The following is an 18342-nucleotide window of genomic DNA, read 5'->3' as shown; positions in this document are numbered from 1 at the left end:
CTTCAATCAATATGGATCTTTACTATTCCAATACATCCTCCGGAAACCGGTCAGTCCTGATGACAGCCAAAGCCTTGGGCATTAAATTAAATGTGAAAGTTTTAAACGTCCAGCGGGGCGACCAATTGAATCCTGAATTCGTGAGGATCAATCCTCAGCACACAGTGCCAACTCTCGTGGATAATGGGTTTGCTGTGTGGGAGGCACGAGCCATTCTCACCTATCTGGTGGAGAAGTACGGAAAGACGGATTCGCTCTACCCCAAGGATCCGAAGCAAAGAGCTGTGGTGAATCAACGTCTATACTTCGATATTGGGACACTGAACCAGTCATTCATGGACTACTATTATCCGATATTTCATTCGAAACCAGCTGATCCTGAAGCATTCAAGAAGGTTGAATCCGCATTTGAATTTCTGGATATTTTCTTGGAGGGCCAGGAATTTGTAGCTGGCAAGCATCTCACTCTGGCTGACATTTCTATCTTGGCAACTGTCTCCACCTTTGACATCTTCCAATTTGATATCAAGAAGTACCCGAATGTGGACAGATGGTACACCAACACCAAGAAGGTGACTCCTGGATGGGAGGAGAACTGGAAGTCGTTGACCGACATGAAAGCAGCACTCGATAGCTACCAAAAACAATCTAAGAAATAGTTAAAATGAAATGTAATTTTGAATTCAAGTATGTATGTATCTAGTCTTTTTCCAATTTATGTAAATTAAAACTCAAATTGTCTTTGCAAACTTAAAAGTATAACTCAAAAAGGGTCTTAATATATTTAGGGCAATAATCTAATTTATGCTGGTCATTTGAGAACATATCTAACATGTTATCGTTATCAAAGTGACATCACACATTTTACGATCTCATGGCAATTAGCAGTGACAATTCGATTTTTCCCTTATATATTTGGTCGCCTTGAAGTAGAAAACTCAGTTTAGGCCAACTAATCAAACATACCAAATGGATTTCTATTACTTTCCTTCTTCGCCAAATTGTCGATCTGTGATGATGGCAGGCAAGGCTGTTGGTGTGGAACTTAACAAAAAGTTGCTCAATACATTTGCTGGTGACCACTTGAAGCCAGAATTTCTCAGGATAAATCCGCAGCATACGGTGCCTACTATAGTGGATCATGACTTCGTTCTAACCGAGTCACGAGCCATTTTAATCTATTTGGCGGAGATGTATGGCCAGGATGACTCTCTCTATCCCAAGATCCCCAAGGAGAAAGCATTGGTTAATCACCGTTTATATTTTGACATCAGCACACTGAATCACTCTTTCATGGAATACTATGCCCCGCAATTCAATTCTAAACCTGCCGATCCTGTGGCTTTCCAAAAAGTGGAATCAGCATTTGCTCTATTGGATACTTTCCTTACAGGACAAGAGTATGTAGCTGGAGATCATCTAACTGTAGCAGACATTGCCATATTGGCCAGTGTTTCGACTTTTGATGTGATGCAATTCGATATTGGAAAGTATAAGAATGTTAGCAAATGGTATGCAAATGCTCAGAAAGTAACCCCAGGCTGGGATGAAAATCTCGACGGAATGAACAAGATGAAAGAAATTGTTGCTCCTCTCTTAAAAGCGAATAAATAATAATAATTGAGTTGAGGAATTGATAAATATGTACAAATCAAATTGATTAGATAATAACAATTGACTACAGTTGTAACTTGTCATTACTATAATTCACTTTCTATATCAATTGTTATTATGAGGCAATTTGCTAATGAGACGAACTTGTTTCAACAAACAAAATGTCTAAAATTTATATATTTTTTATCAAAAATACATTTTTATATTATATATATAATTCTACAAGAGATTACGGTTTAGTGTGTGGGACGCCAGTTCAGTGAATTCACTTTGACACAGCTTTTTATTCTAATGATGACAAGTATTTTTGTAGATATCAGTTTTGTGTATTTTTGTTTTGGTATAAAAGCATGTAGCTGTGCCAAAGCATTCATTAGTTTCAGTACGTCCACAGAGTATATCACAATGGATTTCTACCACTCCTTCAGTACCCCATCGATGCGTTCCGTTGTTATGACGGCCAAAGCAGTCGGTGTGGAATTAAATAAGAAGTTCCTCAACACTCGCGAGAAGGAGCAACTAAAACCAGAATTTGTGAAGATCAATCCTCAACACACTGTGCCCACTCTGGTGGACAATGGCTTTGTTATTTGGGAATCGCGTGCCATTATCGCCTATCTGGCGGAGAAGTACGACAAGCAAGGCACTCTCTATCCCAAGGATCCACAGCAAAAGGCTGTGGTGAACCAGCGTCTGTTCTTTGATTTGGAAGTGTTGAACAAAGCCTTCTCCGACTACTACATCACTCCATTTAGAACCAACAAGCCAGCCGATCCTGAAGACCTTAAAAAGGTCGAGAGTGGTTTTGAGACTCTAGACAAGTTCCTCGATGGCCAGGATTATGTGGCAGGCAGTCATCTTACCGTTGCCGATATTGCCATTTTGGCTACTGTCTCCACATTCGATGTCTCCGAATTTGATGTCAGCAAATACACAAATGTGAACAAATGGTACCAAAACGCCAAGAAGGTCACACCCGGCTGGGAGGAAAACTGGGAGGGTCTTGTGCAACTGAAGAAACTCATTGAAGAGTTGAAGGCAAACCACCCAAAGTAATTTATTTCCAACCTTAAGCAAACTTTAATTTGTTATAACCAAAACATAAATAAATGTAAATAATTTATAAAATGAGTAATTAATAAGAATGTTTTAATTATTAACTTAAATACTTTTGTGCTGAATATGTTTAAAAATATTATTTAAATTTCCTGAAGTTAAAGAAGAGTACCTACATATGTACAAGGTGGCGCAAAAGAAGTCATCCGATGTTATTTGGCTCTCATTTTTTTCTAAATAAAAAAAACTTATGTTTATTTGGCCAATAAATTTCTCAATGTTTAAATAAACATAATTTAAAAACAGAATCAAAGTTTTTTATAAAAAAAAATGAGAGCCAAACAACATCGGATGACTTCTTTTGCGCCACCTTGTATATACAAGTTGGTCAGAATTATATGTAATTTTTGCCTATTTCTCAGTATATTGTCAGTCAGTTAGAATATACCCAAGGCAATCTACTATAATAAAAATCTTAAATTTGCCACATGCAAACTGACAAATTTAAGAATTATTTCTGGTTTAAAGTTTGGAGATCAAAAGTCCTTATTTCCCTACACCCATGAAAAGTTATCTATGATGATCTTTGGAATTTGTCAACTCTTAAATGATCTTGGAATATTCTCAAAGAGTGCTAACAGGATTAAATGCTTGAAAAGGTCTAAAATCTTTCTAATATCCTTATTAACAGTTTATCCCTTTTTTACAAGCATTCAACACAACTACAAAAAAAGGGTCAAATTTAGAAGTACTTTCTAATCAACAAACCATTCGATAATCGTAATCGTAATCGTAATGTTTTATCCTATTTGACAATCTGCATCGTATTTCATAATCTGCAGTTTGTAACTAAGATCAAAATTCGTTCGGATATCAAATCTATAGTTAATACTAATAGTTGTATGTCTTTTTTGTGTAGGTAATTAAGTTCGATTCATAGATAATGGTGTCAAGATTAGTCATTGCTTTTGACCTTTATACTGTTACTAGATTATGCTGCCAAACTTCATATAATAGATGATGCAACTAATAAAGACTTTGGTTTAAATAAATAATATTATCAAAATTATTGCTCATACTGCAGTAACTGTGAGTCAACCTTTTAAGATATCAGTTTGTTTGGGAAGTAAAGTTTGAAGAAATCCTTTAGAGATTTATTTCTTAGTATATCTGCTTATAAATTAATTCCCATAAAACGGAAGACACTGTGGCTGATATATATATATATATATATAAATGTACATGTATATTATATGTACTTATATTTTAATTCGACATAGATAGCCCATAGGAACAAACATCGATAAGCAAACGAATATTATGATTGTGAATGAATGTACCTGAAAATATAGATAATAGTATCTAATTTATGTGTGTGTGTGTGTCGACATTTGACACTTAAAGTTGTTGACGTGCTGTTTGCTATAAAAGCAATTACGCCTGGTTACCAAAATTCAGTAGTTTGTGTTTGTTCTTTTACAACGGACCACAATCTTGAAGCTATTAACATGGACTTTTACTACGTTCCTGGATCAGCCCCTTGCCGCTCGGTCATCATGGTCGCCAAAGCCCTTGGACTTGAGCTGAACAAAAAGTTGGTAAATCTTTTCGAGGGCGAGCAGCTGAAGCCCGAGTACGTTAAGATCAATCCCCAGCACACAGTCCCCACTTTGGTAGATAACGGTTTCGCCCTATGGGAGTCTCGTGCCATTCTCGTCTATCTGGTGGAAAAGTACGGCAAGGATGATACACTTTATCCCAAGAATCCCAAGGAGCAGGCACTGATTAACCAGCGTCTGTACTTTGACATGGGAACACTGTACCAGAGCTATGTCGACTATTATTATCCACAGTTTCGATTCAACAAACCAGCCGATCCAGAAGTCTTCAAGAAGGTGGAAGCCGCTTTCGAGTACCTAGATACTTTCCTGGAGGCCCAGGAATACGTGGCCGGTGGCCAACTGACTGTAGCCGATATTGCCATTTTGGCAAGCGTTTCCACCTTTGACATCTCTGAATTTGATCTTACCAAGTATCACAATGTGAGCAAATGGTATGCGAATGCCCAAAAGGTGACACCTGGTTGGGATGAGAACTGGGAAGGTCTCTTGCAAATGAAGAAAATGCTCGAAGCCAGAGAAGCAGCAGCCCAACAAAATTCAAACTAGTCTTAAAGAACCTATAACTAATTATTAATTTATTTAATAAAATAAATTCATGAACAACTGTTATACATCTTGTTTGAATCTTTTTTAAATGGACACAAAGTGTAAGAAAATATTAACCAAAAACCAAGAAAATGTTATCGGATCTTAAGATACGATTTAGAAGATTATTTATAATTATCTGTTCTTAGGGAGAGTGGGGCTAATCGGCGCATTTTTTTTAATCCTTCATATATCGTGATCGGGAGCTCATATCCTCTCATATGAGCACTTAAATGAAAGGTTGATTCATTGTCCAACTATTGATCAAAGATACGTTTCGATATAATTTACCGTTACAAAGCTATAGCGGTTTTTTGGAACATACTCCAAATTGGCGTTGTCAAAAATAGCGGGGAAATGTGGCGCATCGGCGTTTTTCAAGTTTTTTTATATAAAATAAAGCGATTTTTGGGGGAAAAAAAAACACAATATAGTTTAATATTAAAAAATTTGTTTTATAAAAAACACTTTCTGTACCAACAATGTTGATTGGATTAGACTTTCATTTATGATTGTTAATTTCATCGTTTGTATGGCAGCTATATGATATAGTACTCTGATCCGTCTGATTCTGGCACAAGTAGTGTTTTTATCAATAACTAGGTTTATATATCGAACTTTTATTCAAATATAGTTATGATTTTAAAACGCCGACGCAATCATTGTAAGTTACAATGGAATAATTTTTCATAATGAATCTTTAGTATTTAGATAAAACAATTGTTTATTGTTTCTGTATAATAATCGATATCTACTTGATTTATAACTTTAAACTTTGCGACCTTAGAACTTTAGATCCTGAGAATTGTCTTAAGTACCAAACCCTTAAAACACCAAATTGATTTAACACTCATCTTATAAGTTTATTCAATATAAAAATAAATTACATTAAATGTAGATATCTAAGGAACGGAAGAATTTACTTCTTGGCAGGTAACATTGTCTCCAGCATCTTCTTCAACTGCATCAGTCCTTCCCAGTTCTCGTCCCAACCGGGTGTAACCTTCTGGGCATTCTCGTACCACTTGGTCACATTTTGATACTTGCTAATATCGATGCCAGCCACAACAAAAGTGGAGACGGTGGCCAGAATGGAAATGTCAGCCAAAGTTAAATGATCGCCGGCCACATATAGTTGACCTTCGAGGAATGTGTCTAGGAAGCCAAAGGCGTCCTCTATTTTCTTCAAATCTTCTGGATCGCCAGGTTTACCGAAACGGAATTGTGGATAAAAGTAATCGCCAAAGGACTTGTTCAGCTTTCCCATATCAAAGTACAGACGCTGGTTAATCAGTGCCCTCTTCTGAGGATCTTTGGGATAGAGTGAATCGTTCTTGCCATACTTCTCCACCAAATAAATGAGAATGGCCCGGGATTCCCAAATGGAGAAACCATTATCCACCAGTGTTGGGATTGTGTGTTGTGGATTAAGTTTCACAAATTCTGGTTTCAATTGCTCGCCCTGCATAGTGTTGACGATTTTCTTGTTAAACTCAAGGCCCAGAGCTTTGCCAAGCATAATAACTGATCGGCATGGAGCCGAACCGGGTAGGTAGTAGAAATCCATAGCTGACATTGGGATACGCTCTTTGGGGCTGTCAAAGTAAACTGAATTTCAACATCCAGGGGGAGCTTATTTATATAGCAAACACTTGAATTATCTTTCTCTTCGCAAGCTCACTTCAAAGCTCTTTTGACTCTTAATATCTATAGTATATACAAAAAACTATATACATATATATTGTATACATATATATTTATTTGTTTGTTATTTGTTTGGCTAAATTTTGCATGTCATCGTGAATTTCCTGAAATGTTTGTACTTAAGTGTGATTCATTTAATAGAACTCCTGTGACGAAATTATAGAGCATGCCAATTGACTCTAATTCCCTTTGAATACCCTTTAAATACATTGAGGCATGGATTTTTGGGGCTACAGCAAGCATTTCTTTCCATTTCAGTATATTTAACTTTCTTTTACGCAATTTATAAACAATGCTCTTAAAAATTGACTTTATACACATTTACCATTAGTATTTTTAAATATTTATTGAAATATTTTGAACAACAAACAAATAAATATGTGTAAATCTGTGTAAAGTAATTTGTGGTATCTTATTTGAATGCGATCATCTCTTTAATTTCCATATTTGTTTAAATAAATGAAAAATCAAACATTTATTATATGCCTTCTAAAGGAGAATATATAAAAACACAAGGATTTTAATCTGTTTAAGCTCAAAAATTGCAAAAAAAAAAAAAGAATTTAAATTGTTTTAGAATTGTTTGGAAATTGTCTTTTTTAGAAGTACTTTTAAACTCGTTTATACCCTATTTTAATAACAGCTGCTACTTTATCTATTTTCAATTCGTTGGAGTTAACCGAATTCACGTTCTCTGATAAGCAAATCAACTATTAACAATTGTCGAGAATAATGACTAATAGCCAAAATTCGACAGTATCTGATTTTAAGTGCATAGTTCTATATTTTGTTTGACTGATCTATAAGTACTTATTATTTTGTAATTTTATGCAAATTTTCGTTCAATATTTTTAGATTAAGTTCCAAGAAGTTACAAGTTCTCTTATCAGCAATTTGTAATCTAATATGTTGTAAATGTTGACTTAATAGGTTTAATGATCCCATATAAAATATATTATTAGTAATATGTTGTGATTTGGGTAATGAGAAGTACTTCTATGAATTATTTCTCCAAGCTAATGTTAACTTTTCGCTCTGTTAGGCATCTTTGAGGTGGGTCGAAATAATTGCTTTGGTATTTGAGCTATTTCACCATAAGCAAAATACATATATACAAGTTCATAATCACAAACATTAATGACAAAGCTAAAAAACAAAACATTTATATACAGAGAGTGCCAAAATTATATGTCAAGAGAGTCCCAAAAAAAAACAAGAGAGGGAGTCTATAAAAGTCGACTCTTAATAACAAAATATTTCAGTTTATTACTGCTGCTTCAACCGTTTGTTGATATTCAAAAAATGGATTTGTACTATTTGCCTGGTTCAGCTCCCTGTCGCTCCGTTTTAATGGTGGGCAAAGCTTTGGGAATTGAGTTTAACAAGAAGTTTCTCAATACCCTCGAGGGGGAACAATTGAAGCCAGAGTTTCTGAAGATCAATCCCCAACACACGATCCCAACACTTGTGGATAATGGTTTTGCCATCTGGGAATCGAGGGCCATTCTCACGTATCTAGTGGAGAAATACGGCAAGAATGATTCGCTCTATCCTAAGGATCCACAGCAAAGAGCACTGATTAATCAGCGTTTATACTTCGATATGGGCACTCTGAATAATGCCTTTTTTGAGTACTTTATACCTCAGTTCCGCTATGGCAAGCCAGCCGATCCGGAGGCTTTCAAGAAAGTGGAGGCCGCCTTTGGCTTTCTGGAGACTTTCCTGGATGAAGAAGAATTTTTGGCTGGCAAACATTTAACACTGGCTGATATTGCTATTCTGGCTACCGTCTCGACTCTTGTTGTGTCTGGCGTCGATATCAGCAAATACAAGAATGTGAGCAAGTGGTATGCCAACACCCAAAAGATAACACCTGGATGGGAGGAGAACTGGGAGGGTCTGATGCAGATGAAGTCTTGGATCGATGCTAAGAAGGCTGCCAAATAGATGCAGTATATACTCTCTAGTATTCATTAATATAAACAATAGAATAAATACATTTAGCTTGAAAATTCTTTCATTCTCTGTATGTTTCTCTTTCACATTCTCTCTCTCTCTCTCAGTCTCTTATCTCTCTTTGGCCACTTGATGATATTGCTCTGGCAAAGCAATGATAAACTTTTTCATTTCATTATAAAAGCATTTGCCTCTCTCCATTACAATTCAGTTGACATTTCATCATGGAATTGTACTATCTACCCACATCGCCACCATGTCGGGCCGTCATTATGGCAGCCAAGGCCGTGGGAGTCGATTTGAAGAAAACTATCTTAAACAGTCTAGAGGGCGAAACTCTGAGGCCAGAATTTGTCAAAATTAACCCACAGCACATAATTCCCACACTGGTGGACAATGGGTTTGCAGTTTGGGAATCGCGAGCCATTTTAATCTATCTGGTGGAAAAGTACGCCAAAGATGACTCACTTTATCCAAAGGATCCGCAGCAGAAGGCGGTGGTTAATCAGCGTTTGTACTTCGATATGGGGACTCTGACGCAAAGTTTTGCCGAATACTATTATCCACAATGGTTGTTTAGAAAACCCGCCGATCCGGAGGCATTCAAGAAGATTGATTTGGCGTTCTTCTACCTCAACACTTTTCTCGAGAATCAGGAATATGTGGCAGGAGATCATCTCACCATTGCCGACATTGCCATATTAGCCACAGTTTCCTCGTTTATTGTGGCTGGCATTGATATTAGCAAGTACTCGAATGTGGAGAAATGGTATGCAAATGCTCAGAAAATTACCCCTGGCTGGGATGAGAACTGTGAAGGACTTCTACTGCTTAGAGAATGGATCGATAGAAAAATCAATTTAACTAATTAAACTAATGATAAGACAACGTATTACGTTTACGATTATAAAATGAATATATATGATTAAAAATGTATTGGATTTTACATTCTTTCAGAGGTTAAAAAGTAATTCCATATGTTCTTTTTCTTACATTGGCTGACCTTTACAATAACTAAATGTCATTGTTTGAGCCTTTTAAAGCAAATGAAGTTTCAGAAAACTTATGCTTAGAACAGTGGTCATCTTACACATATTATTTAAGTGAATTAGTGAAATGATTAAGAATATTAAAACCAAACTTAATAAGTGGTATAGAGTAATTCAATCCATGGCAAATGACTAAAGCTGTCGATTCTGTGATTGGACTTACTCTCTTATGTCATTCTGTTATAAATTCTAATTACTTTTTTCCCAAATAAGTCAAATATTAGAAGTCGTAAAAGCTTTTTGGTCTTTTTCTATAGTTATCTTGCCCCACTGTGCCTTGAAAGCTACTTAATGGTCATTATCAGGGCCACCCCGAAATGATAATCACAGTAATTACTCCTCGGACATTTATTGCGTTTCCCTGTGACTAATCTAACAATCACAACCCATATAAGGCAATTGAATTTTCTTTTGGTCACACGACCAAAGGCCTGCGACATTATAAAAGCAGCGACTTACTTTAGTTGGTATTCATTACGGACAAGTTACTCGAATACTTAACATGGATTTCTATTACCATCCTGGTTCAGCCCCGTGTCGCGCTGTTATTATGCTGGCTCGAACATTGGGAATTGACCTTAACAAAATTCTGGTCAATACAATGGAACGAGAGCAATATAAGCCGGAATTCATGAAAATCAATCCGCAACATTGTGTGCCCACACTAGTGGATGATGGCTTCACTCTCTGGGAGTCGCGTGCCATACTCATCTACTTGGTGGAGAAATACGGCAAGGATGATTCTCTCTATCCCAGCGATCCGCAGCAGCGGGCTGTGATCAATCAGCGTTTGTACTTCGATATGGGCACATTGTTCCAGAGTTTCTTTGAGGCCATGTATCCGCAGATGCTCAATAAGCCAGTCGAACCGGCTGCCTTAAAGAAGGTGGAAACGGCACTCCAATGGCTTGATAGTTTTCTTGAGGGCCAACAGTATGTGGCTGGCGATTCGATGAGTGTGGCCGATATATCCATCTTGGCCACAATTTCCACCTTTGAGGTCCTTGACTATGACTTTAGCCCATTTCCGAATCTATCACAATGGTACGAGAACGCCAAGGAGCACACACCTGGCTGGGAGGAGAACTGGGAGGGTATAGTATTGATTAAAAAATTTGTAGAGGCCAATAAAGCCAAATAATTTCATTTTCTAACAAAATAATAAAAAAAAACTTTACTCTTGCTGTTCTCATTATAAGCTAAATTCTAATTTCGTATTTAAATTTGTTGAAGTTCTCGCTTAAAGACGTTAAATCTATTTTCAAAATTTTGTTGATGTAAAAAGCGAAAGCTTTTTTTTAGCTAAAGCTTTACCAAATTTTGTATCCAGTAGCGAATTTAAGGTTCATTTTTTGAGGGCGTCAAATTTGGTCAGTTTGAATTTATAAGTGTTAACCAGTTTTTGGTATTCTTATGATGTCTTGACTTGGCCAAATAGTATGGATTTTTAGAGTTAATCTTTGGATAAGTCGGTCCAATGCACATTTTGTTCAACACAACGCACCAAAGAAAAGAGAACGATTTACTTTAATTAGTTTATTATAAATTTTTAATCATTTTTCAAAATAGTTGACCATTCCATGTCATGTCTATGCCTCATTACGACGAAGACGTCGCCTCACACCTCCATAGTGGACTCTGTGAATACGAAAATGACGGCGATGCTTCTTCTTCTTGTGGGTCGGCTTGGTAGTTGAAGAACTTGGAGTTGATGGGGAAGTGGGAGTTGTAGGAGACGTCGGAGGAGTTGTTGGTGAAGTGGGAGTTGTAGGCGAAGTTGGAGTGGTCGGCGAAGTTGGAGTGGTAGGAGAAGTCGAGGATGAGTCGGACGGAGGTGTAGTTGGGGAAGTAGATGAGGAGTCAGACGGAGGTGTTGTAGGAGACGTCGATGAGGAGTCGGCTGGAGGAGTTGTAGGCGACGTCGATGATGAGTCGGATGGAGTTGGTGTATCAGCACCCAAAACAGACATCATTTGTACTGCGGCTACAATACAGATGAAGATGGCGAATTTGGATCCCATATTGACTTTCTTTTTGCTGATTGTTCTAGTGAACTGTGTCTTTTTCTTATGCCGAGCCCACTATTTATAGCAAGAAGTTTTAGATTCGCCTTCTATATATTTACTAAGGGTAAACATTGAAATGTCTGGATTTGGCAATTGCCAAAAAAATAGAACAATAGAATATGAACTTAAAAAAGAATTGCAAATACAGAACTCTTTCTGTGAGCCTATTGTTAAATTAAAACATTATGTATTTGTAAGTAAATAAATTAACTTACTAATACAAGTAACGAATTGAAAGTATAAATTCGCAAAAGTTAATCTTCCCCAAAATGTATTCTCTATTTGCAGCTGTTTAATCAAATTTCCAAACTAATTTCTACAAATAATGTTGGCATTCTAGAGATAATTTGAAAAATTCCACTGAAATCAATGTTTAAACATAAAACAAAAAAGTTTCCACTCGACAACAGTTCAATGAAAATCAATTTACTTTAAACCTAGAGAATCAAGGATTTATTTAATTGTCACGTATAATTCAAATGTTCACTTGATATCATTTCGTATTCAATATTATTCATTGTTTTATTCGACATCGATCAAAGGATGTCGAGGCAAATGACGCTTGTTGTATCGTTGACGGCGATATTTTTGAACTTTGGATGATCGTTTCATCCGGTTTCTTGGAGCAACGTAAAATGAGTTTCTTCCTGTCCGACTTGCTGTCCCACTTCCTGTCAGGCTTACTGTCGCAGTTGGTGTAAGAGTTGCTGTTGGACTTCCTATCCCAGTTCCTGTCGGACTTGATGTCCCAGTGCCTGTCGGACTTGATGTCCCAGTTCCTGTCGGACTTGATGTCCCAGTTCCTGTCGGACTTGATGTCGTAGTTGGTGTGAAAGTTGTTGTTGGACTTGTTGCCGTTTTCGGCGAGAAGTCTGACCCTTCGGGATACCGCACGTTGTCAGCCAAAAGAGATGCCACCTTAAAGGTGGCTATAATACACAGACAGACAACGATTTTCGATCGCATGTTGACTTTCTCCAACTAAATCTAGTAAACTGATCCGTCCTAAGTTTGGAGGCCCAGTATTTATATCACGATCGAACATTATGTTTAAGCAATAAACTCATTTGAATAAATTAGGCAAAATATACTAAAATATTAGCATATAAATAATTTTAGAATCATCATTTAAAAGAGACATGGTTAATACGATTCTTGTCTTATCAAGTCGATGGTTTACTTGTATGTATTATATTAATGCAATAAGTATTTTATTACCGATTGTATTCTATTAAAAAGTTATTCATTAAATTGCAATTGCTTGGCTTCATCTCTACACTCTGCTAATTTAAAGACTTTATAACCAACTTAATAGATTCATGCAGAAAACATATGAAAATGATAATACCATTGATTTCATATGCAAATCCAATACACTTAAAGCTTTAAGATACACATACATATTCAAAAGTAGAATATGCATAATTTTTCTAGTAAATACATAGCTAAATCCAACAAATTGACAAGGTAAATAAAAGTGAGAAATCCATTCGATTGATCACGACAATTTCTAGGCACGCTATGCGATTCAACTCCAACTCGTCGACATCTACTTCCCACGTGGCCATTTCCTCACGTTATGGAACCATTGACCCCATCAGGGTTTAATACATATGTAAATACATAAAACAAATGCAACTTTGTGCTAAGTACTACATCGAAAGGTTGTCAATGATTACATGCAAATAATTTACATTTCAAGGTCGTCAAATGTTGTTTTCAAAACTTCTAAGAATCTTTTATATATGCACATAGGTATATAGCTAAGTAAAATCAACTGATTAAGCCAATTAATTTGCCATATTACCTGGATTATCTTTATTTCCTATCGATCCACTCTCGTAGAGTCACAACAAAGGGAAAATTAGTTTCTGTTTTATGGCAACATTAAAATGTAGTTTTTTATTTAACTTAATTTACGAGTGAGTACTAAAATATATTCCTATTACGTAATTCATCGTCCCAACACTTTCCTTTCCACAATTCGTATGGGTTTCAGTCCATCTCCTCCGTAAATTGCTGCAATTGGCGATATTTGCGTATGGCATTGCGCACGAATTCCGTGGCACGTCGCACTCTCTCCGGTGTCATTTCCTCAGCCAGCATGCGACCCACATCCTGGGCACCACCAGAGCGTAGAATGTCGACGGCCTTGGCGGGTATCTCACAAATGGGCGTGAGTCGACACAAAGCACTGGTAATGGCACCGCCAAAAAGGATAACACCCACGGCAGACACAATGACGGCGGCAATACGGAACAATGTGGACATCAGAATGGTGGGTAGCAATTTGGAGGCAAAGGCCAGAAGGGGATTCGACGAGGAAGCTGGAGTTGGTGCAGCAGCCACTGTTGTGCCTTCCAGTTGACTGACTGCTGCTGGCGCCAAGAAACCTTCATAGCCCGTTTGCACTACTATTGGTCCTGGATATGGATAAAGACCTGGAGCTGGATACGCTCCAGCGAATGGGCCATAGGCTGCAGCTCCATATTGGCTAAGATACTGCTGGAAAACTTCAGGAGTGATCAGTCCACTGGCATAGATGGACGCTGGATCAATGCTGCTAGCAGAGGCAACGTTGTCAGGCTAAAAAGAGAATACAAAAATCATGGTTACTATTGCTCTTCGAGATTTAGTTTAATGTAGCAACTCACCACCGACTGCTCCGAGGATTCAGGTGAAATGGCGGCATTAGTTTCGTTGACATTGGACTGTTCCAAATCTGAAGCAGGTTTGGCGTCCACACTTGAATCTGCCAATTTATCCGTCTCCTCAATGGTGTTGGGCGTCACTGGCAAAGGTCCTTTTGTATCAAGAGCTGGCAGTGTGAGGACATCTCCAAGCATTAGCAGTAGAAGGAAAAACGCTTGGAATTTCGTTTCTAAAATTCTAGAGGTCATCTTGATTTGACTTTGAGGCAACAACTGATCCAGCTAACCATCCACCTCGGCTGCTTTATAGGTTCGTCAGGCGTAGCCATTTTTGACATTATTTGGCAATTTATGTCACAATTCTTAAGAATTTAATCCCTGCTAATGTCTTTTAGATTTCTAAGGCAGGTACTTCACCTGCCTATACAATACAGGTAGACACATGATGATCCTGTAAAGGACCCTTACACTAATGGACTGAAATAAAAGTGCATGTCCTTGAGTTTCATTTGAAAAGGATATGCATTTGGGAAATTACCACTGTCAGTTCAGTTTGGAGTTGTAAGTACTTTCCTTCCCATAACTCCCCTTAACTTAAGGGCACTGAATTGGATAAATTTTGTGGCAATCAATAACAGAGTAAAAAACATATTAGAACACAAAATGATGTACATAGTCGTATAAATTTAGACACGAACACCATAGAAATTTTTTGACCGAGTTTCGGCAGGAGCAGCAGCAACAGCAACTTAATCATCCAGCCACGCCCCCTAAATGTTATCCCCAACGGACAGAGAGTAGGTGAACACACCCACACACACACACACATCGGTTGTCCGGGCAACGTTCGTTATGAAAACTAAACGACAACAAAAAGCGCCAAAACAACGACAACATGTTGGGCAAAAAATTGGAACAGGCAGACAGCGACAACGGATACAAGAACGGAGACGGCCATACAAAAACGTTGACAAGTTAAAAAGAGTTGATTATTATATCACAATTACCACTGAATATATCTAGAAACACACACACACACTCACACACACACCTGTATATATATATAAATCTGTGTAACGTAAGACCAGCATCCCAATCGAAGCCAAGTCGTCGACCACATTGCCCGACATTTGACGGCACACTGGGGAATTGCATAGACATCGAGAACTCGGTGGCGGTGGTGCAGCACAAGCTAGTGCATAAGATTGTGTGAGTCAAAGTTAAATATTCATAATACGTAAATAAGTGAGTCCAAATGGTTGCAATTAAGTTGTCGCCGATTAGCAATGGACACGATATACATACAGGTGTATCTACATACATATACGAATAGTATATGCACACCCAGTGGAATAAATGGACTTTAAATATGGGAAAGTGTGCTGGTCATTGGCTTAATACAAAGTGCTGATATTAGCGTGTGATTAGAGTATAATTTGAATACCTCATTTGCAATTTCGAGCCACTTCCATGAATGTTAATCTATCTTATTCAATACTTAAGTGGTCAGCCTAAAAGTAGGCTATATATTTGAATAAATAAATCTTTCATATTTCCCTAAGGGAAATTTTAACCATGAATATTTTATGTACATATGTATATATTTAATAAATATATATGTATATAATTTGAGCAAATTCAATTAAATACTTTAACAATTTATGATAAATTGGTTTGAATCGTTTAAGAAATTGAAGAATTTTTTTTAAAAGCAATCAACAGTATTTCTTCTTTTGTTATTCGTGACATCAGTCTTAAGCAACATTTCATTTGAATACTCTTTCTTTAAGGGTAAATTAATGTGGGTCAATGATTTTGCCTAATTATAATACAAATTTAACATTAAACTTAATCAAAATGATACAATTTTGGCTATAAAATTAAATTGGAAAGTGATCCAATAAATTTTATTAAAACCTCGAAATCTAATATTTTGGCCAATATTTGAAAATAATTATGTTTATATCAATATTGGATATTCAGTAAACGCCTTTTTGAGATCAAACACCTTAATATCCCGAATAGAGTTAATTTTTCATAACTTCAAATACTTTCCAAATGAATCTAAAGTATTCAAATCGATATTTTAGCATTCTAACGAAAAGATAATTTTCAATTGGCTGGCGTCAAGGTCAAGTGACATTCATTTTCAATTCATTTGGTAATTAACATTAATAAAACACACAAAATCGATGCATTGATTTTTACGGACACGTGTCCTGCCAGTCGACTTTCGGCGGCAAAGGTGCCCGTGTCCATGTCCGTGTCTTTAATAGCAATGTTTGGCCGTGCCACAATTTCAGTCGCCCTCAATGAACGAAACTAAACGAATTGTTACTGAATTTGTCTACTGTCTACTTCTTAGCGGTGGTAAAATGTCCACACGAGTTCTATACTATTTACCCCCGAGCCCGCCATGCCGGAGTATTTTGCTGCTGGCCAAGATGTTGGGCCTGGAGTTTGAGCTAAAAATTGTCAATATACTGGAGGGAGAGCAATTGAAACCGAATTTTGTGGCCATGAACCCACAACACTGTGTGCCAACGATGAACGACGAGGGACTGGTGCTCTGGGAATCGCGTGCCATATTATCCTATCTGGTGTCTGCCTATGGAAAGAGTGATGAACTCTATCCCACAGATATACGAGTGCGAGCCTTGGTGGATCAGCGTATGCAGTTTGATCTTGGCACACTATATATGCGTCTCACCGAATACTATGTGAGTTTTCTTTTACTGGTATATATAAATTATAGGAATTTCTTATATGTATCTCTACTTACTTGTATGTAGTTCCCCACCATGTTTATTGGGGCTCCCCTCGACGAGGGCAAACGCGCCAAACTGTCCGAAGCTGTGGGATGGTTCAACTCAATTATGGATGGACGTCAATTTGCGGCTGCCGAGCATTTTACAATCGCCGATCTAACATTATTGGTAACCGTTTCACAATTGGAGGCCTTCGAGTTTGAATTGCAACCGTATAAACATGTCCGTCAGTGGCTTGAACGCTGCAAGGAGCACATGGAGCCCTTTGATTATGAGGAACTAAATGCAAGTAAGGCCAATTTGTTGGCTGACATGTTTAAGGCCAAGATGAATCAGTCGGGTGGTGCTTAAAAATGGTGCTTAAATGCTTAGTTACAGTTACTAGAAATGTGTTTAGGTTAAGAATTGTGTTAGTGTTGTATGTAATAAATAAAAATGTTGGCTTTTCCCAAAAAGAAGTAAAAGAGGTCTGATAATTCCGACGAATTTTATCGAATTTTAATAATAATTTTAATAAGGATTCCAATCAAAGTCTTTACCTTGACTTTCGATCTTTAGATATGATAAAATTTTAATTCTTATTCCAAATCCTTTTATATAGAGAAATATCTCTTTATTGAGTTTTATAACTGAACAACCCCGAAATAGTCTTAAATTTAGGCAAATATTAGTCTATATAGAGAGTTTGTTAAAGAGTCGATAAATATCAAATTTAATTATAAACAACTTCCATACTTATGGTTTTTGGATTCATATTTTTGTTAAAACGTATTTATTATTAGAATTTTATATAATTTTTTAAAGAATTGTCTGGAACATTCTCATGCCCAAGAAATCTAAAATTAAATTATGAACAATACTTTGGTTGCCAATTTGGGTCAATTTTAGTTTCATCGACATCAATAAAAAATAAAAATCATTCGCCTCGAGAAGCCAATCAAATGGACAAAAACAAAATCGGATGAAAAGACGACAAGCATTTAAAAATACCTTTGGCCGAAACACAGTTAAAGGACTTTGCCGGCAGGCAAATGCGAGGATACGAAACGAAAACTAACAGCAACACCTACAGCAGCAGCAGCAGCGACAGGAGTTTTGCGGACCTCAACATAAATTTAATGACACGAGAAAAAAGGTGGTCCGAATGGCGAGTGTGGCGGAGAAGGGACCTGCTATTTTTATACCAACACGAGCATCGAACAGGAGCAACTGCTACCACAGCCTCTGGCAGCAGCAGCAGCAGCAAGGATAATGAAAACTTCAGTTAACAG

At 37.1% G+C, this 18342-nt stretch overlaps 10 protein-coding genes across 11 annotated transcripts; 7 read left to right on the top strand and 3 right to left on the bottom strand.

Annotated features, from left to right (window-relative positions):
* The first annotated feature begins 11 nt into the window (after positions 1-11).
* On the top strand, positions 12-667 carry LOC6647121 (glutathione S-transferase D5). Its single transcript, XM_002070072.3, has one exon. The coding sequence runs from the start codon at positions 12-14 to the stop codon at positions 657-659; it is 648 nt and encodes a 215-aa protein (XP_002070108.3). The 3' UTR covers positions 660-667.
* A 350-nt stretch (positions 668-1017) lies between these two features.
* Positions 1018-1614, top strand: LOC124460234 (glutathione S-transferase 1-1-like). Its single transcript, XM_047010722.1, has one exon. It carries the CDS (start codon positions 1018-1020, stop codon positions 1612-1614), a length of 597 nt encoding a protein of 198 aa, XP_046866678.1.
* Positions 1615-2019: 405 nt separating this feature from the next.
* LOC6647123 (glutathione S-transferase D5) lies at positions 2020-4901 on the top strand. The gene is made up of 2 exons (XM_002070074.4): positions 2020-2637; positions 4158-4901. The coding sequence occupies exons 1-2, from the start codon at positions 2020-2022 to the stop codon at positions 4836-4838; spliced, it is 1299 nt and encodes a 432-aa protein (XP_002070110.2). The 3' UTR covers positions 4839-4901.
* Positions 4902-5719: 818 nt separating this feature from the next.
* LOC6647125 (glutathione S-transferase D2) lies at positions 5720-6475 on the bottom strand. The gene has a single exon (XM_002070076.4). The coding sequence runs from the start codon at positions 6451-6453 to the stop codon at positions 5797-5799; it is 657 nt and encodes a 218-aa protein (XP_002070112.1). The 5' UTR covers positions 6454-6475; the 3' UTR covers positions 5720-5796.
* Positions 6476-7756: 1281 nt separating this feature from the next.
* LOC6647126 (glutathione S-transferase D2) lies at positions 7757-8587 on the top strand. The gene has a single exon (XM_002070077.3). The coding sequence runs from the start codon at positions 7770-7772 to the stop codon at positions 8526-8528; it is 759 nt and encodes a 252-aa protein (XP_002070113.2). The 5' UTR covers positions 7757-7769; the 3' UTR covers positions 8529-8587.
* Positions 8588-8733: 146 nt separating this feature from the next.
* LOC6647127 (glutathione S-transferase 1-1) lies at positions 8734-9508 on the top strand. The gene has a single exon (XM_002070078.3). The coding sequence runs from the start codon at positions 8762-8764 to the stop codon at positions 9407-9409; it is 648 nt and encodes a 215-aa protein (XP_002070114.1). The 5' UTR covers positions 8734-8761; the 3' UTR covers positions 9410-9508.
* A 580-nt stretch (positions 9509-10088) lies between these two features.
* Positions 10089-10727, top strand: LOC6647128 (glutathione S-transferase D2). The gene has a single exon (XM_002070079.3). It carries the CDS (start codon positions 10089-10091, stop codon positions 10725-10727), a length of 639 nt encoding a protein of 212 aa, XP_002070115.1.
* A 448-nt stretch (positions 10728-11175) lies between these two features.
* Positions 11176-11607, bottom strand: LOC6647129 (leucine-rich repeat extensin-like protein 5). The gene has a single exon (XM_002070080.1). The coding sequence runs from the start codon at positions 11605-11607 to the stop codon at positions 11176-11178; it is 432 nt and encodes a 143-aa protein (XP_002070116.1).
* A 1913-nt stretch (positions 11608-13520) lies between these two features.
* On the bottom strand, positions 13521-14601 carry LOC6647131. The gene is made up of 2 exons (XM_023178493.2): positions 14307-14601; positions 13521-14238 (listed from the first exon to the last, which is right to left on the bottom strand). The coding sequence occupies exons 1-2, from the start codon at positions 14550-14552 to the stop codon at positions 13648-13650; spliced, it is 837 nt and encodes a 278-aa protein (XP_023034261.1). The 5' UTR covers positions 14553-14601; the 3' UTR covers positions 13521-13647.
* Positions 14602-15209: 608 nt separating this feature from the next.
* LOC6647371 (glutathione S-transferase D7) lies at positions 15210-17508 on the top strand. Of its 2 annotated transcripts, XM_023178494.2 has the most exons (3): positions 15210-15512; positions 16669-17023; positions 17096-17508. In XM_023178494.2, exons 2-3 carry the CDS (start codon positions 16679-16681, stop codon positions 17420-17422), a joined length of 672 nt encoding a protein of 223 aa, XP_023034262.1. In that variant the 5' UTR covers positions 15210-15512; positions 16669-16678; the 3' UTR covers positions 17423-17508. The 2 variants fall into 2 exon arrangements, with proteins under 2 accessions (XP_023034262.1, XP_002070119.2); XM_002070083.4 differs by lacking the exon at positions 15210-15512 and having other exon boundaries at positions 16563-17023.
* The last annotated feature ends 834 nt before the right edge of the window (positions 17509-18342 follow it).

Source organism: Drosophila willistoni, chromosome 3R, assembly GCF_018902025.1.
Source record: "Drosophila willistoni isolate 14030-0811.24 chromosome 3R, UCI_dwil_1.1, whole genome shotgun sequence".
In the NCBI taxonomy this organism is placed as follows: Eukaryota; Metazoa; Arthropoda; class Insecta; order Diptera; family Drosophilidae; genus Drosophila; species Drosophila willistoni.
The sequence above is the reverse complement of the archived record's forward strand: the minus strand, read 5'-3'. Positions and strand labels throughout refer to the sequence as shown.

Excerpts from the sequence above, each read along its gene's own strand:
- LOC6647126 (XM_002070077.3), top strand. The coding sequence starts at position 7,770 with ATGTCAAGAGAGTCCCAAAAAAAAACAAGAGAGGGAGTCTATAAAAGT.
- LOC6647371 (XM_002070083.4), top strand. The coding sequence starts at position 16,616 with ATGAACGAAACTAAACGAATTGTTACTGAATTTGTCTACTGTCTACTT. Across the intron at positions 17,024-17,095 it reads TGCGTCTCACCGAATACTAT|TTCCCCACCATGTTTATTGG; the intron begins GTGAGTTTTCTT and ends ACTTGTATGTAG.
- LOC6647131 (XM_023178493.2), bottom strand. The coding sequence starts at position 14,552 with ATGACCTCTAGAATTTTAGAAACGAAATTCCAAGCGTTTTTCCTTCTA. Across the intron at positions 14,239-14,306 it reads AATCCTCGGAGCAGTCGGTG|CCTGACAACGTTGCCTCTGC; the intron begins GTGAGTTGCTAC and ends TTCTCTTTTTAG.
- LOC124460234 (XM_047010722.1), top strand. The coding sequence starts at position 1,018 with ATGGCAGGCAAGGCTGTTGGTGTGGAACTTAACAAAAAGTTGCTCAAT.
- LOC6647127 (XM_002070078.3), top strand. The coding sequence starts at position 8,762 with ATGGAATTGTACTATCTACCCACATCGCCACCATGTCGGGCCGTCATT.
- LOC6647129 (XM_002070080.1), bottom strand. The coding sequence starts at position 11,607 with ATGGGATCCAAATTCGCCATCTTCATCTGTATTGTAGCCGCAGTACAA.
- LOC6647128 (XM_002070079.3), top strand. The coding sequence starts at position 10,089 with ATGGATTTCTATTACCATCCTGGTTCAGCCCCGTGTCGCGCTGTTATT.
- LOC6647123 (XM_002070074.4), top strand. The coding sequence starts at position 2,020 with ATGGATTTCTACCACTCCTTCAGTACCCCATCGATGCGTTCCGTTGTT. Across the intron at positions 2,638-4,157 it reads TTGTGCAACTGAAGAAACTC|CACAATCTTGAAGCTATTAA; the intron begins ATTGAAGAGTTG and ends TTTACAACGGAC.
- LOC6647121 (XM_002070072.3), top strand. The coding sequence starts at position 12 with ATGGATCTTTACTATTCCAATACATCCTCCGGAAACCGGTCAGTCCTG.
- LOC6647125 (XM_002070076.4), bottom strand. The coding sequence starts at position 6,453 with ATGTCAGCTATGGATTTCTACTACCTACCCGGTTCGGCTCCATGCCGA.